This window comes from Gadus morhua, chromosome 1 (assembly GCF_902167405.1).
Source record: "Gadus morhua chromosome 1, gadMor3.0, whole genome shotgun sequence".
NCBI lineage: Eukaryota > Metazoa > Chordata > Actinopteri > Gadiformes > Gadidae > Gadus > Gadus morhua.
The window spans coordinates 10,145,619-10,167,712 of NC_044048.1; the positions used below are offsets into that span (position 1 = coordinate 10,145,619).

The window sequence follows — 22,094 nt, forward strand, 5'->3', positions numbered from 1 at the left end:
TTATGAGTGTGTGTGTGTGTGTGTGTGTGTGTGTGTGTGTGTGCGCGTTTGTGTGTGTGTGTGTTTGTGTGATGGATGGTCTTGTCTCGATATAAATTTAATATATGTATTTTGATGTTATTTATGTATCCGTCCCAAAAGTTCCCTTCCTAGTTATTTTTTCTCACACATACATTTTTTTTATATAGTAACTCAGACTTTAACTTTCGTCAAAGCATATTTCAAATACGAATATAATAAACCATGCCCATGTTTCAGAGAATCCAACCACGCAACTCACACAGGAATATTTCATTTAATAAAAATATATTTCATTTTAAGGCTTCAGTATTCACACTACAAAAATCATAAACTCTTAATGCACTGCATTTTTAATAGGCCTTAGCATACATACGCTTCGGTCATAAATAGATGGTTTATCTTCCGTTGTATCCAGCATGTGTGGTCCTCTGGGTCTTTGTATGTTGTCGTTTAACCAAATTACTTTGTTTTTCCTGAGAATGTCTGTGAGGAGAAGGTGAACCAGGGGAATCAGGCGTTCTTTCTTCTGACTCAACGTCTCATTCGATGGGATCCCAGCCCTCGACTCTTTATACAGTCTTTGCCATCCTTAATCTGGAAGCAAGCAAAAGTGTTGGAAATTACTCTTCTGAACATGATATGGCATAACCATGTAATAAAAATACATAATTAACTAAGAAAATTGTATTTAAATTGTACATTTTTATCTTTATTAAATATTCTTTATAACAGTATTAACTATATTGATTTATTATAAATTATTATTAATGATTATATTATTAGCAGTAGTAGTAGTAGTAGTTGTAATAGTAGTATCATTACTATTTAATAATATAGATTAGGTCATATCATATCAATAATAACAATAGCCATAACAAGAATAATTATAAAAATAATATTAAAAAAGAAGAAGAGAAAGAAAGCTTTATAATCATTTGGAATAAGTGAGGCCAATGTCATTGTTATTTTTATTATTGGCCTCCAATGTAGCTAGTTATGGATGTTGGACTACTGTACTTACTACTGTAATAGGAATCAACCCCAAAAAAAATCAAAAATCTCAAATTGCCATTCAATGTTTAGCATAAACTCATGTGTTGGATTTACACGGATTAAATAAACCTCCCTACTGTGGGGAGTGACGCCTATTGTATCAGACTGTTCAGGGTAAACATTTAATTTTCAATCAACCAACAAATGACAGGCCTCTGAAAAAAAAAAGACAATTACCCCTTTCCTCTGGTTGCTCAGACAGAAGGTACATATGGTGGGCCTCCGAGGCTGCTTGGCCCCGCTCTCCCCCTGCGTGTAGACCGCAGGGCCGAGGCAGGGCTGGCCGTCACTCTGGCCCTCTTCAACCAGTAGCACGTTGGCCAAGTGGGCGATGTAGCTGGAGGCCAGGCGAAGAGTCTCAATCTTTGACAGCTTTCTGTCCACCGGCTCGGTGGGTATCAGAGTCCTCAGCGCTGTAAAGGCGGTGTTGACGCTCTGGGTCCGGTCTCGCTCCCTGGCGTTGGCCGCGTTCCTCTGCTTGACGATCACCACGTTGTTGCCGTCCGTCTGCAGGGAGATCCGCCGTGTCTTCTGCGTCTGGGTGCATATTCCATAACACTGATCGGTGGAGCTGCCGTCGCTCTCGCTACGGGTTTCCTCGTCCTCGGACATCATCCCGAGGCTGGGGTACATCAAGTGCGTTGCCATGGGCCGGTGCATTGCGAAAGTCATCATTACAAGTTTGGCAGAAAGTGTTTTTTTTAAGGTTACAGCAGGAATCGTCCCAAAGTCACACCTCCAAGCTAAACAAAGTATGATCAACTCGACATTTCACCAGTGGTATAAAACCAAACATAACTTCCAAAACAATTGGGATGTGGTCTACATTGCATGTGTCCACTCCACACTAACTTCTTGGTCCAAACTTGTAAACGCAGCCTGCAGCTGGCTACCTGCAGGCGCCGCTCCAGTGGATCTTATAACAGGGTGGGAGGAGTTCCCAAACTCCTTCACTCCCGAATCCTATACAAGCTTCAAAGGTTTGATTGACCATTTATAAGCCTGCTTGTTGGATGAGTAACCATAGTCGCTATTTAGAACTAAATATGAATTTATTCATTGTTATAATTTAGGCGAAAATACTCACAGACAATAAAATATGCTATCATGAGCAATTACACTGATATGGTTTATCGGTAAATAATTTTCATTGTATTGGCTCATTACATGTGACCTATTATTTGAGCAAAGATTTATGACTCAATAACTGTCATATAATTGCTAATTAGTGTAAAGACCTCATTACTCACCCATCAGTAAGCTATGCAGCAACACAAAGTAGGAATGGAAATGTAATATGTAAATCCACTGTCATCCTTCTCATATTTAAAACATGTGGAAACAATAATGTGATTTGGTGTGCGGGCTATTTGAATGAGCTTAGCACATCGTATATTCACAATAATGCATGAGTTTAACTTGTAGATTGAGAGGGCTAATGTTGGTCTCTGAAGCGCCATATAAGAATGGTTCAGGTTCAGGTGAACAGGTCGGCCTAGCTAACACGGTTGGTGGTTTCCCCTGCTACTGGTAAACAGTCTGTGCCTGTGTGTTACGGCATTTGAGATGGGCTGGTTTGACAATATAATTCTGGTTGAAAAGGTCTTCCAAATCAGAGAGAGAGAGAGATAGAGAGAGAGAGAGAGAGAGAGAGAGAGAGAGAGAGAGAGAGAGAGAGAAGTGAGAGAGAGAGAGAGAGAGAGAGAGAGAGAGAGAGAGAGAGAGAGAGAGAGAGAGAGAGAGAGAGAGAGAGAGAGGGAGAGAGAGAGAGAGAGAGAGAGAGAGAGAGAGAGAGAGAGAGGGAGAGAGAGAGAGAGAGAGAGAGAGAGAGAGAGAGAGAGAGAGAGAGAGAGAGAGAGAGAGAGAGAGAGAGAGAGAGAGAGAGAGAGAGAGAGAGAGAGAGAGAGAGAGAGAGAGAGAGAGAGAGGGAGAGAGAGAGGGGGGGAGAGGGGGAAAGGGAGGGAGAGATAGAGAGATAGATAGAAAGAGTGTGAGAGAGAGAAAGAAAGAGGGACAGAGCGAGAGAGAGAGAGAGAGAGAGAGAGAGAGAGAGAGAGAGAGAGAGAGAGAGAGAGAGAGAGAGAGAGAGAGAGAGAGAGAGAGAGAGAGAGAGAGAGAGAGAGAAAGAGAGAGGGACAGAGCGAGAGAGAGAGAGAGAGAGAGAGAGAGAGAGAGAGAGAGAGAGAGAGAGAGAGAGAGAGAGAGAGAGAGAGAGAGAGAGAGAGAGGGAGAGAGAGAGAGGGAGAGAGAGAGGGGGGGAGAGGGGGAAAGGGAGGGAGAGAGAGAGAGATAGATAGAAAGAGTGTGAGAGAGAGAAAGAGAGAGGGACAGAGCGAGAGAGAGAGAGAGAGAGAGAGAGAGAGAGAGAGAGAGAGAGAGAGAGAGAGAGAGAGAGAGAGAGAGAGAGAGAGAGAGAGAGAGAGAGAGAGAGAGAGAGAGAGAGAGAGAGAGAGAGAGAGAGAGAGAGAGTGTGTGTAAGTAAATAAACAGAGAGCAGATGTCCATGGGGGATCCTGGCATAGTTCGGGTTTACTTTCTCCTGGTTTTGGGAAAATAACGTGAAGACAAATGGCTAATTTAGGGGCTCTTACAAGCGTGTCACCTCCAGGCTCCAGGCTATCTCCGCTCACATCAAGCCACGACTCGGAGGTGAGTATACACATAGGGATAAAAGGTGATATTAACACAGGGATAAAAACAAATGTACCCACACATGTTCACACAGGCACAAACAGACACAAAAACGCTTGAGCACCTAGGCACACACACACACACACACACACACACACACACACACACACACACACACACACACACACACACACACACACACACACACACACACACACACACACACACACACACACACACACACACACAGTTGTCCAGAGTAATGAGGGGACAGCCTGTCTCTTTGCCACCTGCTGAGTTGTGTGTCGCTGTGAATTGACAGAGCTTGGGTGTGTTCTTGCCACAGGGTGTGCATTGTGAAGAGGTCTGTGGTGCACTGCAATGGAAGTAAGAATCAGACGAAAATTATGATTTATTATTTCATTCGTTATTCTAGAGTGATCATCGAGGAAGCATTTTTGTGCTTTGGGATTTTTGTGCTTTTAAAATGTAATACATTATGAATTATAAAGAGGTGTAATAATTATCAACGATAATGGAAATGGTGAAATTACCATTAATTGATGACTTAAAGAGGAACTATATTGAACATGTGGTGGAACCTCAAACAGGTCCACATAATTATATTACAATATATATATTAAGTAATATATATTAGATTGAAAAATATTAAGAAAAGCAGGTAGATGCAGAGAGAGTATACACATTGCTGCAAAATCTTTCTGCTCAGCACCAGAATACATAAAGAGAGCTAGGAAAGAATATAGAAAGGCTGTGGTTAGTGGTTAGAGATCAAGAAACACAGGAAGTTAGTCGTCATCCAACATATTCAACCATAAAAAAACCTCCTTTAGAAACCACTGTAGTTGATCTACAACCGCTCACCAGCAAAAGTGAAACATATGAAGGCGGGATCACTGAACATATGGAAACAGAGAGGACAGCTCTCTGCAGGGTAGCAGGGATCAAGCTCAACATCGGCAAAATGGGATGTAAAGCGTGTTAAAGGCCTGCTTTTGTTCTGCAACTGTACTGGGTCGTGTTACAGGCCCACCACCACACATAAGAGCTATAGGTCCATAAACCTATGGGTGGGGATAGTCTACCATGTTTTGTTGTGGATTTGTGTTTTAGATGTATATAGAATATACCGACACTGAAACATGCTTACTGAACTCAAGAACTAAAGGCCAGAAAGAGAGAGAGAGGGGATGTTTTGGGTAAAGTGACTGTTCTTAGCGCTTCCTGTTCCTATAACCCCAGAAAATTGTCTTGATCTTTTCTTTATGACGCATAACAAACCACCCATAGAATGAACCAACCAAAAATAACAGGTGCAGCAAAGTGTGTGTGTGTGTGCGGGTTTGATGTGTGTTTTATAAAGCGGTTTTAAATGTCTCAACCTCTTTGAGGATACTGATACCTTCCAGACAGTGAGTATGTGACCAAAGGAAAATAAGTATTCCACGCGATATGTTGTGTAGGAACACTTTCTTTTCAGACTGATTCACACGAGACACTTCCTTTCACAACATAAGGAGACCATCAAGACAGGCCTTAAATCTGTGATGTATGGATTATCTGGGATAACTAAGATCATCTTAAATTACATCCCCTAGAATCCATAACTTTAGTGATCTGAAAAAGTGTGTTGCACAAGGGCACTGCCAACTGAGCCAACAGTACGAATAGGTGGACATCTATAGGATAAAAAGAGAATGAGTTTAGAAATCCACCCATGTCAACGGCTTTTACTGTCACCTCTTTTTAATTTAAATTTCAATACAATTATATAACGATGCACCAGGCTTAAATATTCCTGAAGATATCCTCTTTCAAAGTATTAGTGATGATTTCTTTAATCATTTAAAATCATAGCAAAAAACAATATATCATAATTATATAGCATGTATCATAAGGCTAAAAGTACAGTGCAGTACATGACATTAGAGTCCAGCTGTGAAAATATAATGGTGTCAGGATAAGCAGTGGGGTGCAAACAAGCATCCTAAAGGGTCAGAACTTAAGTGCTTTTCATCCACCAGAGCAATTTGATGATGCCTACAAATGATGGCATATCGGTGAAACATTCTTTACCGCTTATAAATCATAAATCTTACACATGTACGCCGATCAGAACGAGCCCCATGTGTGCAATGAGAATCGTTTTGCAAATAAAAGAAAAACTTGAAATATAATTTTACATTATTCACTTAAAAGTGAAGTATATGTTCAGCAAATGACTGATACAATACACAATATAATAAGTAAATAGGCAGTGTGCATGTAATCTTGGGTTACAATTCCCCCTGCTGGCGAATACATTGTCTTGCAGGCTTCAATTGCAGTTAAACCCAACGCATGTTCTTAGATTTCAAGAAACACTACAGGTAGGTCAAACAAAATCCCAGAAAAACTCTTTAGAGTAGATCTGGCGTTGAAGACCCCAAGTAAATCCTCAAGTCCGAGATGCTAGATTTAAAGAGCTTGGATGGTATTGTCTTCAGTTGCAATCTTTGGTACGCCGCAAATCTGTGACATCCTCCAAATGAATAGTAGTAGTTTCCCCCTTCTCTGCCTTTGATCCAAAGGACATCAATCGGGGGGACGGTCTCGACGTCTTCTGTCTCCTGTAATTAATGAATATTTTAGGCTGCATTGTTAGCTAAGGATCCTATCGTTTATTGAGTAGTAATAAACTCACGTATTATGTTGTTTATTTCAAATTATTTACCTTTATTGTACACATCAAGCTCTCCACTTTTTGTTCGTCGAGCACAGGGGGGATCGGTCTTATGATGATATGCATCGGGATGTTATGAATCTCTGCGATGTTGTCGGAATGGATCGACCGATTGTCTGTACATTTTACGTCCATACCAGAGTTGTTAAAAGTGGACATAAACACGTCAGATAAAACGTTCACTCGGGGCTTTTTGTGAAGAAATAATCGATACATTCAGCCTGTTAACCATAGCAGATACACTGTTTAACCGGGGGTTTGTTTACAACACGGTTAGAACACGGAAACACGGCATGGGTTGTGCAGGAGGCGTTTAATTGGCCGTTTCAACTGTCAATCATTCAGTATATCCGGGTCGTCATTGATTGGACAAAAATATAACATCATTAAAGAGATTACCGTTACTCTGACACGCGCTAATTATCCTCCCACTCCCGCCTCGTGCCTGGAAACGGTGTGGCATTAAGGTTACACAGTTCCCCAAGTTATACATTAAAATAAACTCAAAAAGAGTCTTAATTAACTTTTACGTGTCAGCTACAATTTGGACAGCAGCCTTCACCGGGTAATTAATAGTGAGCCTGACAATAAAGTCATCATATATAGGCTAGCAATAAGCCCTAGGCCAACCTTACAGACTACAGTTTAATATAATTGCTCAAATTTGTTCATTACTGACATTAATGAGTTGTGGCGTTGGGTTCGGCTGCTGAGGGAAGTGGGTAGTATGTGATATTATGTTTACCAGTAAATAAGTATGTACTTTGGTATAATCTATTTTGGTAGGGATTGTGAAGCCCGAAGACCATGTTGCTGTGGTAACGAGTGCTGCTGGGACGTAGGGTGGCCTCAGCGCGCAGGTAAGTGAACGAGCTTCAAAGATCTGTAGCATAATAGAGACAGAACTCGAGTAGTCCCACAACCCACGACACCTGCATCCTCTAATTGGGCAATTTCACAAGATTTCCTGGACAACATAGGTATGCCATTATATCGAATTATTACAATGACTTTGAACTGCATGGCAATTAATTGGGCACACTGGGATCAGTTCCAAGCTGGCTTCAACATCATACAACTTCTAGTGAAGGAGAAGCTCTATATAGAAACAACCAACATTCAAACCCGAAGTTTTCCCATCATTTTAATAGGATTTTTTGTACTAATTGTGACTAATTCAGCACTATCTTAAGAAAGGAAATGGATGGCTTAAAAGTCTATAATACATTGTTTTTAATCGCATAGTCCTACATGCATGCATAACATAGTATTTATGTAGAAGTACCAATATACATTCTGCATGGTCAAATGTTCATTAAAACTGTTACACAGAAACCAAAACATATTGTGCAGTGCTGTTTATTAAATTATATCTTTATTCAAGACATGCAAATCAACAGTTTTACAGGAACACTACAATCCCTCATCTCTTTATACACACCATTAGCACATGGCAGTTGTGCCGCCTATCCTGCTCCTGTGATCCTGCGAGGCTATTTTTAGTTAATTTAATTCAAGTCCTTGCTTTGCTGTCAATCAGACACCGCTTCATCACACAGCCGCTAGAAGAGTAACAACAAAGGAGAACCAACCAAGAAAACAGGCCTTGTCATTCAAACCGTAGACATGTGCAGTGGTGTCCGTGGCATGGAGAGTGTGTTTGTAGTCCCACTACACTCCCCGTGACCCTACCCCATCACAGCAGGGCGGCATTCCACTCGCTCACACATCTCAGTTACTCAGATTGAGATAGTCACCCAGGTACAGCTGGGGGTCACGGAAGAACACTTCCCACATAATGATTTGCTGTTAATATTAGATTTTAGTCCCCATGAGGATGTCACACTTGGAGCAGCTAGAGAAAATTACCTGCCAGCTCCTCGACAGAGAAGTGGGCTATATTTATTTATAACATGATTATTTAACACATTGACATGCTTTTAAAGTGATAATTATTATGACAGTGATGTCCAGTCCTTTTGACTGGCTTTGCGGTGGATGAATGTCTGTTCAAACCGGCTGCACTGGAAAAGCGCGCCAGCCATGACTGGTAACGGCGAGCACTAGCGTGCTTACTGAGTTTAAGTGATTAGGCCTTATTATTATTCACTTGTCTCGCCCCCTCTATCGCTCTCTCTCCGTCTGTCGGTCTCTGTCTCTCGCTCTCACCTCTGCCAAACCTAAAATAACTATTTTCCTTGCTATCTCTCTCTTTATGAAATTGGGTATCTATCTATAGATCTTTTTGGCCTTGGAATGTGTCTGCTGGCCGTGCGGCATCGCAGCCGGTTTGTTGTGGCCACTTATTTGTTTGGTTCGGCAGAGAAAGTTAACATGCGAAAAAGGAGATTGACATTCTCTCCGTTAGCGCAACAACACAAAGTGCAATGTTATCAAGCAAGATCAAAAGCTCTGTTTATTTTCCCTCAGAATCGCCTCATTTCCGATGGCTCTGTTTCATCTCTCTTGTTATTTGTCTGCATTGACAGAGTATATAAAAGAAAGGAAAAAGTGGCTATTTCGGGAGTGCCCTTCTTGGTTTTTCCCTCAGCGCTAATGACAAGTTGAATAATTTCGTTGCGTGGAAATGTGATTTTGACACGACTTCAAAAAGGGAAGCATAAGGATGAGGTGGACCCTCTGCCAACGGAGAGAGGCGAAAACAGATGGAGTTTTACACAAACAGCACAAACATCAAGAACAGTGAGTTAAAGAGCTTGGCAGTCTCACTTGATGGAACCGTGAGGAATGGAAGCACTTTAATGAGCATCTCTCTCCTGTGATGTAGAATGTGAAAAAAAAAGACAAACTGTTAGCTCTTAAAGGGACAGTCACCGTAGGTTGGCTCTGGCTCACTGGGTACCAAACCAGTGTCTTGCATTCTCTTGTTTGTTTGGAGGAACTTTTGTTGGTCATGATAGTTGTCTTGCGAAATGGCAGTGTCAGATTTCAACAGCGCTTTAGAGATGTGTTTTAAAGGGTTGCTAGATTTTTTACTTTGCCTCAAACCCTGTGAGTTGGACAACAGGTGGCGCCAGATGTATAGAAAGGGCCCGTGCAAAGGTAGAGTGTTGAGAACCCTAGTAATGGGTTTAAAAATAGTCCAAATAAAGGAACTCACAGTTGGAATATAATGACCGACAGTCAGCAAAAAAAAGAAACAGAAACAGTTAAGTCTGTGTTTCGGCTTTCAGTGTTGAATTATGTTTATTGTTAACCCTGTGGCTATTCTGCTAAGTAGTTATTATTTAATAAAGGTAAAGGATTTTTACCTTTGTATGTTTTACCTGTGTATTCCATATTTATTTGCTATGACAGATGTATGTGTTCATATGCTTAAATCTGGTTTAATATTGAATGCAACAGTTAGCCTGCCTACTGTTCAAACGCACACGCACACACACACACACACACACACACACACACACACACACACACACACACACACACACACACACACACACACACACACACACACACACACCAGCCACCGATGATCCGTTTGTCGCTGTGACATTTGCTCAAGGGGCTGTGTTGATCTATAATGTCAATGTTTATTTGGAGTTTTTTGGTGTTTAAGCTCAGCCACTTGACATGCAGCATAGAGACGCTGTGATGCATCCACAGTTCTGTGGCCTTTCTACCTGTCTGATACGTCCTGATCACTCATGAGCTGGTCCCAACACACACACACACACACACACACACACACACACACACACACACACACACACACACACACACACACACACACACACACACACACACACACACACACACACACACAGGGGAAGATGCCCTTGATATTCGGCGTGTGTCCTTCTCCCTTCAACTGTTCGTCCACATCATAATCTCAGTACAGCTGCAATTTACCGTTCTTTTATAATCGTACATTCATCGATTTTAATCATTTCCCGCCCGTGGAATGGCATGAATAACAGCACATGCCTGTCACAAGTTAGCAGGGCCCATGTGATTGTCTGTCTGTGTCTGAGAGGCAGCCGAGGAAAACTAGTAGGACACATTTTTGTCGATTCTGTCTATCAAATTAACGATGCGTCTAATCGTTCCGGCATACATGGAAGCCCATCAATATGTAGCTGGCTGCATATTAATGAAACAGCAGTTCAGGACTTTCTTTAGAGATATGCTTACATTTGTACCACTAAATGTCAGGTGCTGACGATGATACGGTGAGTGACTGACGATAAAGAGGAATTGTTTTGTTATGGTGGCATCGGGAACAGGCAACAAGAATATAATTGACTACAGTGCGCACACACACACACACACACACACACACACACACACACACACACACACACACACACACACACAACACACACACACACACACACACACACACACACACACACACACACACACACACACACACACACACACACACAGAATTTAATTAGAAACTTGTTGGGGAAGCCATCTTTTATAGATTAATTCTTTTTAAAGAGTCTTGACCGGCGACAGAGAGCTTGTAGCGGCTGTAATTGCTTGCCGCTGTTCCTGAATCCCCGGGACCTGCCTCTGAATCCCTGCTTAGCCAGCGTCTTATTATGCAGCTTCCTCACTGTTGGAGGACACTGAAGGACACCGGCAATTGAATTCCAGTGTTGTATATTCCCAGGAAACCAATCAGGTAGCACCTCAGAATAATAATCCCTGTCCACTGCAATGATTCATTTTTATTCCCCTCTTCCGTCCGTTCCTTCCATCTTTTTTTTCTCTCGATGTCTTTTGAGTCATCCAGAAAGTGTGGTTCCAGCATAAAATCAATGTTCCATTAAATGTTAATGGTCAGAATGGGGCTTGATACAGCCGAAACAGCTGTGGCCGTTGTGTGTGTAGCCCTACATCCAAGAAACCTTTATTCTAATCATAATGGGAATTATCGCCTCTAAAGACAGGTACGAGGAACATAGCTATCGCTGACAGGGAATCTGAAAAGATTAGCAATGCTGAGAGTAGAGCTATCATCCCCAGTACGTCTTTATAGTATTGCCAATTGTTTGTTGATATTCAACGCCAGTGCGATATTTGGTCTACTATCATGAAAATTCTTCTATTTGAGCACAATGTAAAGCGGATTGCCTATCTGTATTGAAGGGGTCGGCATTCATTTTTTCTGAATTTCTAAGTCGATATGATTTTGATGGATTGCGTACTGCTGTTTTCACATTGTGCATGTCGGGTGGTTTTTGCAGTTTAGCTTTCATTTTCCTAAGCAGTGTTTTTTAGTTCTCATAATTATTAAGGATGGGGAAAATGTTTGAAATTATTGGATGGCCAACCTACCCCGATCCTACCTACCCGGCTACCTGCGTGCACTCTGCCCGTGCACTTACTGAACATGACCTGAGTCATCCACAAGGCTAGGCGACCAGCTATTGATGCCTAAAGGGAGGGTTGGGATTTATTCGGTTGGATACTTAAAAAAATCTACTCTTGCTGGTTTCTTCAAATTACCTACATTAGCTCTAACACCATTCATAATCTCCAAATTATATTCTTATGAATAATCAGGAAATGTATCCCTAGTGTAGGGGGGAAAGAATGAAATAGGTTTACTTGTGCTATTGTTTTTATTCATTATTATTGTCATCATGATTAACTGTAGCAGAACACTATGAACCACCCCCCCCCCCCATCCATCATGGCTTCGGTGTCTTCTTAATCAGCTGCAACAAATGAGTGGAGAGATTATAAGAAGAGCGATAATGAGATAGAAAGTGGAAAATCTAAATCAGGGTGTTTTTTTCTTTTTCTTATGAAGACCATATGGAAGGTTTCAAACAGGCGACCATATGTTGAAGGCTTTTGTCATGGAAATCATACTTTTTGGCACTTTTCATTGCACAGCCAAGCCGAGCACATAAACAAAAAGAAAGGAAAAAAAATGATATTCTAGAGAACATGTTGAAAACCCAGTACACAGAGCATGTAGTTTGGTCGACTTATGACAGATAGCTTTTAATCGATACACTCCCTGATTCACATTGCCACCCAGTCTGCAATTATTACCTGTATTTGTCTTTTATTAAAAAGACAACTTGAGTAAAAAAAAAGAAATTTGGAGCAATTAAATGTCTACATGCATTGTCATATTATTGCTGTGGTATATTTACAAACATATTTACACATTTATCAAAGAGGAACAATGTTTCCCTACATCTAGGTTCAAAATCAGTTTTTTTAAATCAGTAGAATCGTCTTGTGCCTCCCTGATTACATTAGCATCCATTGTTTGGATAATCTATGATAATACTAATGTTACGCTAATGCTACTTGGTTCTGATACAAGTTCAGTTTTGAAATGAATTGGATTTTTTTATTTTTATTTTTTTTATATCTTATCTCACAATTTATCTGTCTTTTTTAAATATATATCTAAATAAAAAAGGGATTATTTTGAAAAAAGGGGAAGTGTTGTAATGCAAATATGATGAAGCAACATGACTAACCGCCTTAATGAAATTTAATGAAGAGACAGGTGGCCTGGACACGCTTTCACAGCCATTCAGCCATAGTGCTCACATGACCAGCGGAAGGTGGCTGAGGACATTTTAAAGGGATACCTAAAGTAAAAATAAATTAAAACCAAGACAGAAATCCCATATTTTCCCAATGCCCGCTCAGCACCGTTTTTTTTTTTTTTCTCTCTCTTTTTCTCCCTTTTCTAACGACAACCTCCCCATTACTGTGATTGTGTCGCCCATTTAGAATATGCAAATGGCTGACAGTGCATTTGCCTGCTGGTGCTTGACCTTCTCCTTGGAGGTCGCTCACCGACTCAATTACTCTCCCTATCTGCAGTCTGTCTCCAAACACCTGTTATCCTCCCACTCGCCGCAGCCCTCCGCCAAGCCCCCTTCACAACATTCCCTGCTCCGAGCGTCCAACCAGCAGGCCGAATGGACGCGCTGAGGACGCCCAGCGAGGTACGGGGGGCGGCTCTGAGGTGGAGCACGCTGCGCTTTGGCTTTTATCAACAACTACCCGGCCTCGTTGTCTCCCTACGCAAACCTGGCATTATAAGAAGAACGTAGTATTGTTATTATGAAATTGTTGTTATTGCTGGTTATTGTTTCGGTTTTTATTACCGTCTTGAGTTACAAAAAGAAGTTTCCTGTTTGATTGTGGTTTTAAGTGTTATGATTTTCTTTGTATGGTTAGTTGCACTGGGTGTTGTACATTAAGCTAGCAGATATTCACAAGGCGTAGGGACTTTGATTCAAGTGCTCTCCAACCCCCAAATTAATTATAATTATTTAGTCTCCCTTTTGTTTTCTTCCAGCAATTCATTTAATGGTGCCTTCTCAGTATTTATGGGAAATTCAATTTTTTTTGTTTTTAATTTTCTATTAAAAACTAAAGTAAAACAAAGAGTGAAAGAAAAGCAGAACATTTGAAAAAATGCCCAAACTTATTGCATCAAGTTTAATGTGGTACTGTAAAGAATAATGCTGTGCTCAGGATTACTGCATTATTATTATTATTACTATTAGTAGTACTATTACTATTATTATTATTATTATTAATAATAATGTTACTAACATTATTGCATTATTGCTGATCATTTGTCCCTTGAAAATACAATGCACATCCACATTATGCCTTTCTATGGGTTTAACGATTTGCAAACCTACAAATAGACAAAATGGCCTTTTATAAGCTCAGCTACAAAACACATCAACTACTGAAGGGGATTATTGCCAGATTTTGGTGGCCGAGGCCAAGAAGTTGTCAGATGCCTTATCATTTCATTTTCATTGTGTCATTTTATTGCCCCAAGTTGACTGAGAAGAGGACAGCGTTGATTGTTATCCCTGTAAAGTTATTGCGCGAAACAAAAAAATTTTGCTTGCAGTTGTTGGAAGTACTCTACTACTGATACGATACATTGTTCCTCTTTAAAAAACAAAAAAGAAATCTAAGCCCTCCTGGACTCTCTACAGTTTCATGCATATAAACATTTTCTTTGAAGATCAGCAGCATCTTACAAGGTCAATGGATGTTCACAAATAAATAGAAAAATACAAAAAAAGAAAGTAACAAACAATAAATAAACAAATGGACAAATCAAACAATAAATAGATGATCAATCAATTAACAATCCTTTGTTAAATACATAAGGAAATAAATACGTGTATAAATAAATAAATAGCTAGATAAATAAATACTGTTTAGTATTTACATGATTCATTGATGGTGTGGGTCTCAACCATGGGCCAGGGGGGGGGGTGGGGCAGTGACGTACAAAGAGGGAAGAACAAACAGCCACTTTGTAACTGAGGGTGCATTTTGAGTCCATGTCCGTTGATCGATGAGGTAAAAAGTGGGTAGGGAGAGGGGTGAGGGAGGGGGGTATTTGTGGAGATTGCTTGTTAAGACTGGGTGTTTGGTGATGACGACACGCACCGTAAAAGGCAGCAGAGTTCATGCAAGCCACCGCGGCGGAAGTGTACAGGAAGAACAGGAAGGGGTGGGGGGGCGGGTCATTGCTATAGACGGATCACTGATCATGGCACTTGCAACAATACTTATTTTGGTTTGGCTCCCATGTGTATGTGTGTGTGTGTGTGTGTGTGTGTGTGTGTGTGTGACCGTTCTTTTAATGTCACGAGAGTGAACACCTGAATCTGAATCTCAAACAAAGTGTGTGCAGAGTGGCGGCGACCTGTTCAACAGGTCTGCGCCTTCATCAACTGCTCCTTACAGTTGGCTGTATGACCTATGGCCCATGGTGGTGTTGTTTTTCTAAGCTTATGTCGTCTACTATGAGTTTGGCTTAACATTGTTTTGAATACCCACAGTTACAAAGATACTTGGGATAATTAGCACAAAAAAATAAGTTTTAAAAAATCAAATAGAAAAATAACATCCGTTAAATTGAAACATTGCTGTGGCAAAAAGGAGTTTGTCTTTTTTTTTACCTTTTAAAATGATCTCCCTTTTTTGCAAATACTGTCATAGTTCACATTTTCATAAAAAGTTCATGTTGGCAGTTGCAAAAGAATTCAATTCTTAGCAAATAAAAAGCAGCATAAAAATACAAGAGGTCATTTTGTCTCTAGAAAACAAAAGAACACTTACAGTCCTTTTTATGTTATTTTTTTTGTTCATTTTTGTGTACTATTTGCTATAAAATATCAGGAATCTAAATATTATTACTATTGGTATCAATATCATTATAGTCATTGATAAAAATTCACATGCCAGGCCTCATATATAATTGTGTTTGTGTGTTGTATAAGTTGATGTACGTGCGTATGTGTGCTCACGTGCATGTGTCTTTATGTACGTGTTTGTGTGTGGTGTGTTCTTGTGTACATGTTAGTCATTTGTGTAAAACTAACTTCTACAGGTTTTTTTATTTGGGGGTAGTTGTTTGATTGTATGTTTCTGTGGACTATTAGCTACTGTGCAGGGGGGGAAATCCAGCATCTTTTTTTTTAAATTGTCTTTTGCCATAATCAGCAGTTTCTTCACGTAATCTCAGTGAAAATATTGCTTTTCTAAAAAAAGGGAAGAAAAAAGGCATGGAGGGTAGAGTGGAAAGGATTGTTGGTTGAAAACCGTCAACTGGGTTTTTATTTATTTTCTCTTTCTCTTTCCTTCTCGCGGTCAGATCTCCGACCCGGACTCCTCGTCTTCTCCGTCTTCATCCGCGGAGCCCTTGAAGCAAGCCGACTCGTAGTGCTTGTTCAGGTAGGACTTGAGGGCAAAGGTCTTATTGCAACGCTTGCATCTGTAGTGCTTGAAGGCAGAGTGTGTTTGCATGTGGGCACGGAGGTTGGAGCGGTCGGCGAAGGCCTTGCCACAGTGGGCGCAGGCGAACGGCTTCTCCCCCGTGTGCGAGCGCATGTGGCCCTGCAGCAGCCAGGGCCGGCTGAACGCCTTGCTGCACACGTCACACTTGTGCTTGAGGTCGTGGGTGAGGATGTGCATGGCCAGCGCCGGCATGGACACGTACACCTTGTCGCAGGTGGGACACTTGCGGGCCATCTTGCTGTCCAGGCTGCGGTGCGTCTGCTTGTGTCTACTGAGGTTGGACGAGGTGGCGTACGTCTTGCCGCACTCGTTGCAGCTGTGGCGCGCCGTGCCGCAGCTGGAGCCCCTCTCCTCCGGCGCCGGCGTGCTGGAGGCGCTGCTCCGTGAGCCCGAGCCGCCGCCGCCGCCGCCACCGCTGCGCGACTCGCTGTCCCTCTTCCGCCGCGAGCGGCCGTCGGAGATGAAGAAGGCATCCATGGTGTAGCCCTCGGCCAGCGCGTCCGACTCGCCGCTGTAGAAGCCGCTGGCCGTCATGCCGGACTGCGGGCTGTCAGGGTGCTCCAGGTCAGGCTCGCAGTACTCCTCGCCGCCGCTGTTCGCCCCCTGGGCGTACAGGGGGTCCGACACGGGGGAGGCCAGCTTGTGCTCCATCTTCTTCTCCCCCTGGTACACAGATGGCGTGATGTAATCCTGGATGTAGCCTGCGGAAGACACACACACACACACACAGACTTTAAGACCTAGACAGGGGTTTTGATGGATGGTGTGCCTGTGATTACATGATTGGATGATTTGCCCGTTGTGAAGGGATGAAATGATGGCAGCAGGCAGCAAACTGTGTTGTATTCCCCCCCCTCCCCCCCTATCACACAGGTTGGGCCCACAATAGTGCTGTGATTCAGAGAAACATAATGTACTCGGCTGCGTTCTCGAAGGTTGTGCTCAGAGTCAGCGTTGGCATCGAGCCAGAAATAATAGCTCATCAAAGAATTACCCTGCATAGAAGAAGAGCCACATTTAAAGGCCCTCTCACGCAAAGCAGTCTCATTGATTAGACCTCTATTCTGCGAGTCGAGATGTCTCCGTCTACCGTGTGTGCCAGTCCTCTGTGACTGTGGCCCCCGTCTCCCTGTTTGCACAGTGAAGGCTCTGCGAGTGCCTGCGTGGTGAGTGGAGTAGACACCTCGCTCCGTGCTAGGAGGCACGCATCAGCGCACGCTCCAAATCAGTTGATTAACTCAAAACCCTTTTTTATATTTTTATTTAATGAATCCGGTGTCTACGAGAACACGCGTAACCTTCCATAAATGATGGTGCTTAATGTTTTTATAAATGAAAAAGAAGGTGTTTATTTTATTATAAAAGCCTGCCTGCTGCTGAACAGGTTGCACCTGTGACTCACCGGTCCCCCCTGGGCGCTTCTTTTCAGATTTATGTCCGAGTTGCAAGCAAATAAATTGCAGCAATGACGACGGCTTATAGAGCGGATCCATGTGTTATTAAAGTAGTTAACGGTCTGTATGGTGATTTTTCTTTTCTTCTCCGAGGTAAAGGAACGGGAATGATGCGGCGTACTCTACGTTGATCTAAATGTCTCCAACTGTGCAGCGCATGATGACAGAAAGATGGATTCTGTTTGGCATTATTCCTGCCTTCCGCTGAATCCTTAATCAGACGTGTGCCAGGGAAGCTAAAAGGCTTACTGGCAGTTCCATGGAACCGGACCAAAGTGAATGTTGGGACCAGCATTCATTCTGTGTGTCTGCTACCACTATAATTGTAGTTTACTATTGCATAGTCTTGGAAATAAGAGGGGAGGGGGGGAAAACCTAAAGTGTGGTGCAACAAATCACGGTGTGGGTGAAATAGTAGCTAACTGAAGCAATGTGCCATTCCTAAGCACTCCCTGTGCAGTAAGCAGTGGAAATTAAGTATTGACTTATTTGTAATGAAATTCAAAGTTTTGTGCTGATCAATAGTCCATCATCTGTAAAATTGTACAGCTGTTGGAACAGCCATGTGCAACAAGGTAGAAGGAGACGAAGATAGGAATAGAGTAAGGAGCCGATTAGCCGCGTGCAACAGACGAATACCATTTATTGAGTAGTGTTCTTGAGGACAGAGGAGCTGAGCTGATATGTGATACGTCGCAGCGCACAGGAGCTAACCCCTTCTGTTGTTTGGTGTGGTTTGAAGAGGGTCACCTGCCTACAAAAGGCAAGTGTGTATGTGTGTGTGCCAAAGAGCCTCCAAGAAACAGGTCATTAGAAAATCAATTGAAGTGCTCTCCCAATCCATGCTACTTCCATTCCCAGGGGTTGAGGTGCACACAGCCACCTTGTAAAATACATGACCGTGATACTGAGGAGCTGGGGAAGGCTGCTGCACACAGACAGAGGCGCTGGTCGATTTTATAAGATGACACAGATTGTTGTTTTGAGCCAAAGCAGTGCATCAATAAAAATAATCCTTAGCATTTAGCTTTAGCTTTAGTTACTGGGGACTTATCCGTTCATTCGGAAAACAAATTGCCAAGCAGCTAAATGAGTTTGATTCATATTCTATCCTTACAATGATGTATTTCTAAATACCATTTACATTTTAAAATGTAGGTCATTTAAATTAAGCAGCCCACTAACGTTAGAACACAGCATGGTTTTATTTATTTTACCTAAGAAACTACTATGTTCATGATGTAATCTATTAAAATCACCCAAGGTCAGACAAGGAGGTCCATCAGTGAACACGAGCATAGCGGTATCAGCCTGCAGTTCTCAGGCTCATTTCTCTAATGCAAAGCAAGCATGTAATTAATGGAGCCTCTTAGCTGGTCCTCTTTGTTGTTCCACAGACACTCAAGTCAAACGTCTCGACAATGTGAGGAAAGAAAATCTCTTGGCACCGCAGAAGTGCTGATGCCTGGTATTTCTGCCATGTCCTTTCCTTTCTCTCTTTCTCCTTCTTTCTTTATTCCTTTTTTTTTCTTTGGACCAAAAAAAATCCTTTGTCTGATTCAAGTCAACCCAGATTGAAATAGATGTATTTTATCCAGGCAATGAGGCGTAGTTAATTTTTTTCTCTTTTGCTTTTCAGTAATAATGTCCTGTAGACATTTTTTTCACCAATACCATTCATGTTAGCAGCACCTACTAATATACTCTGAAATATTTTAGTTCAAGTTGTGTATAAATATCCCTGCAGAGAAGATATTTCTGCATATATTTTGACATAAAATGTAATGTACGAATGTAATTACTCTGAAGTGAAGAGGGTATTTCTGTAAACCAAAAGAACAAACTATAGATGTTGCAGCACATGTTGCCCTTCTAAAACCTGGAAATCTGTTGAGGAATAACAGGTGGGCATATATCAGCTCGGCCCGCGCAGCTCATGTTATCGTGAGCAGAGCACAACAAACCAAAACAAAGGAACACCGAGACATCTGGCGTCCCAAAAATACGGCCACAAAATGGAAGCAGCCTAAGCCTAAACCTGCCGGCAGAGAACGGTGAAAGGACGCGTGCACACGCAGCGCCCCGGCCGCGGCTTAGTGTACCCTGGCAGTAGGATGACCACTGTATGGCGATGTGCCCTTTCCTGCGTGTTTACTGTACGCCCCCCAGCCCCCCACCGGCCCCGGCTGCCCGTCACGTGACCGCCGTCAAAGCTGCTCCAAGCAAAAAAAAAATCCAGTCTCCTTTTTCTTTTTTTCTCCTTTCCCCCCCTCCCCCCTCCCCCCTCCCCCCTCCCTCCCTCCCTCCCCTCCCCCCCCTCCCTCCCGACCTTCCTCGCGGCGCTACAGTACAGCGTGTTGATGTCTCTGGTGCCATGAAACTCTAACCCACCCCCCTGCTAGTTCCCTAATGCCCGGAAGGAGGAGAAAGATGTAGGGGATGGGGGGGGGGGGGGAGGATAGTGCATGCTCCAGTTGGATGGGGGGTGGGGGGGGGGAGTCAGGATGGGGGGGGGGGTTCGGTCCGTGATGGGAACTCAAGGACAATAACAGCTAAGGACAAACACATCATCCCATAGTCATCTCTCTCATGTTCATGAATCTTTTAGTTCTCACATGAACAGCAGAAACGGAGCAAGAGAGAGAGAGAGGGGGGGGGGGGGGGGGAGCGAGCCGACCGATTGTGTGCAGTCAGCACACTGTTTGGTGCAGTCAGACACACGCACACGCACACGTGTGTATGTGTGTGTGTGTGTGTGTGTCTGTGTGTGAATAAATATGTATGTGTATATATATATATATTTGCATAGATATATATGTAAACATAAATGCCTACGTATATATATATATATGTATACATATATAAACGTAACTGATGCTCCTGATTAGAAACACATTTCGTATTTACATAAGCTAATCCGTTGCCGTGACCTGGATTGTGTCTGCCCTTCAGCGGAGTCAGAAACAACAAAAGTCTGGGAGCATGGTTATGGGGGTGGGGTTATTCTAAAGGGGATTATTATTTAGGATAGAGATGCCCCCACCCCACCCCAGCGCTCTCCCCCTCCTCCGTATATTGCCTAAGATGGGCAATATATGATTCCCATACGCGGCAGCACACAGGAATTTAGCACAAGAGGAACGCTAGCTTAACTGCAGTGGAATGATGATGATGATGATGATGATGATGATAATGATGACGATGAAGTGAGTTTCAAACTGCCATAAAGCATGTCCATAAGCATGGTGGGTGCTGACAGGATAGGAGACAACAAAGACCGGGACGAGGGCTGTCCGGCTAGACCCGAGGCATGCTAACTACTACTCACCATTCTCGCTGAGACGGACCCCCAAGCTGGTGACGGAGTCTGTGATGGAGCGTGAAAAAGTGAAGGAGTCGTCCAGGTGGTGGTGGTGGTGGTGGTGGTGGTGGTTGGAGGTGGCCGAGGAGAAATCATCAAGCTTGATTTTCTTCACCAAAAATGAGCGGGGCATGGTGCAGCGGATCAAAACAGGGAGCTGAGAGAAAGCATGAGCAGTGGACAGGAGAAGGGGAAAAAAAAAAGCAACAAAAAAGAGGAGAGCGCTTCTCACGCACACACACACACACAGACACACGCACGCACGCACGCACGCGCACACACACAGGCGGGAGCGTGGATTGACAGTAAATCCGTGTGTCTAATGGAAAAGACAACAGCCCAAAACATAGGATGGGAAAGAAAATGGAAACCAGAGAGAACGCGGGCTGGTGGGCGACGCCGTGCCTCTCGATGCCTCCCCCCAGCTTCCAAAAAAAAAAAAGAATAAAAAAAGATCCTGTTCAGCACTGGATAGCTCCTGTGATGCAGCAGGCTTAAGGGACCAGCGAGAAAGAGAAGAGACACAGAGAGACACAGAGGAAGAGAGAGGGAGGGCGAGAGAGGGAGAGAGAGTGACTGTCAGACTAGCTGAGATCAGCAATCACGCCAGCCTTTATATGGGGCACAGGCAGTGGAAGATCAGGTGGTGCTACGAAATGGAGCTGCTTAGCTTTAATCCATCAAATGTCCCCGGGGACACACATCAAATTACTAGTGAACCGTCTGTGCATTCGCACACAGACAGAGGAGAAAGAACACAGCCCAGACCCCCAGTGCCCCCACTCCTGCCCCCCATGCCCCCCTTTTCCCCCCCTCCCCTCCTCTCCTCTCCTCTCGCTCCCTGTCTCCCTCTCTCATTCGCTCCACTTCTCCTCCCCTTTCCTCCCCTTGCTTATGCTCCACGCTCGGAGGAGGAGTAAAAGTAGAGGGCAGACAATAGCGCCGTGGATGAGAGCACACTCTGTGTCCCGGCCCCCATTGTTTTCACATGAAGTGGCACAGTTTATGTTTGCATTGTGTCTTCCCCCCCTGTCCTCTCCATTAC

At 43.1% G+C, this 22,094-nt stretch overlaps 3 protein-coding genes across 3 annotated transcripts; all 3 read right to left on the reverse strand.

The window, feature by feature from the left end:
* Nucleotides 1-276: 276 nt before the first annotated feature.
* Nucleotides 277-1,982, reverse strand: tcf15 (transcription factor 15). The gene is made up of 2 exons (XM_030357665.1): nt 1,252-1,982; nt 277-615 (listed from the first exon to the last, which is right to left on the reverse strand). The coding sequence occupies exons 1-2, from the start codon at nt 1,747-1,749 to the stop codon at nt 553-555; spliced, it is 561 nt and encodes a 186-aa protein (XP_030213525.1). The 5' UTR covers nt 1,750-1,982; the 3' UTR covers nt 277-552.
* Nucleotides 1,983-6,125: 4,143 nt separating this feature from the next.
* srxn1 (sulfiredoxin 1 homolog (S. cerevisiae)) lies at nt 6,126-6,749 on the reverse strand. Its single transcript, XM_030357676.1, has 2 exons — nt 6,440-6,749; nt 6,126-6,335 (listed from the first exon to the last, which is right to left on the reverse strand). The coding sequence occupies exons 1-2, from the start codon at nt 6,662-6,664 to the stop codon at nt 6,126-6,128; spliced, it is 435 nt and encodes a 144-aa protein (XP_030213536.1). The 5' UTR covers nt 6,665-6,749.
* An 8,617-nt stretch (nt 6,750-15,366) lies between these two features.
* Nucleotides 15,367-21,814, reverse strand: scrt2 (scratch family zinc finger 2). Its single transcript, XM_030367868.1, has 2 exons — nt 21,017-21,814; nt 15,367-16,935 (listed from the first exon to the last, which is right to left on the reverse strand). The coding sequence occupies exons 1-2, from the start codon at nt 21,180-21,182 to the stop codon at nt 16,088-16,090; spliced, it is 1,014 nt and encodes a 337-aa protein (XP_030223728.1). The 5' UTR covers nt 21,183-21,814; the 3' UTR covers nt 15,367-16,087.
* Nucleotides 21,815-22,094: the final 280 nt, after the last annotated feature.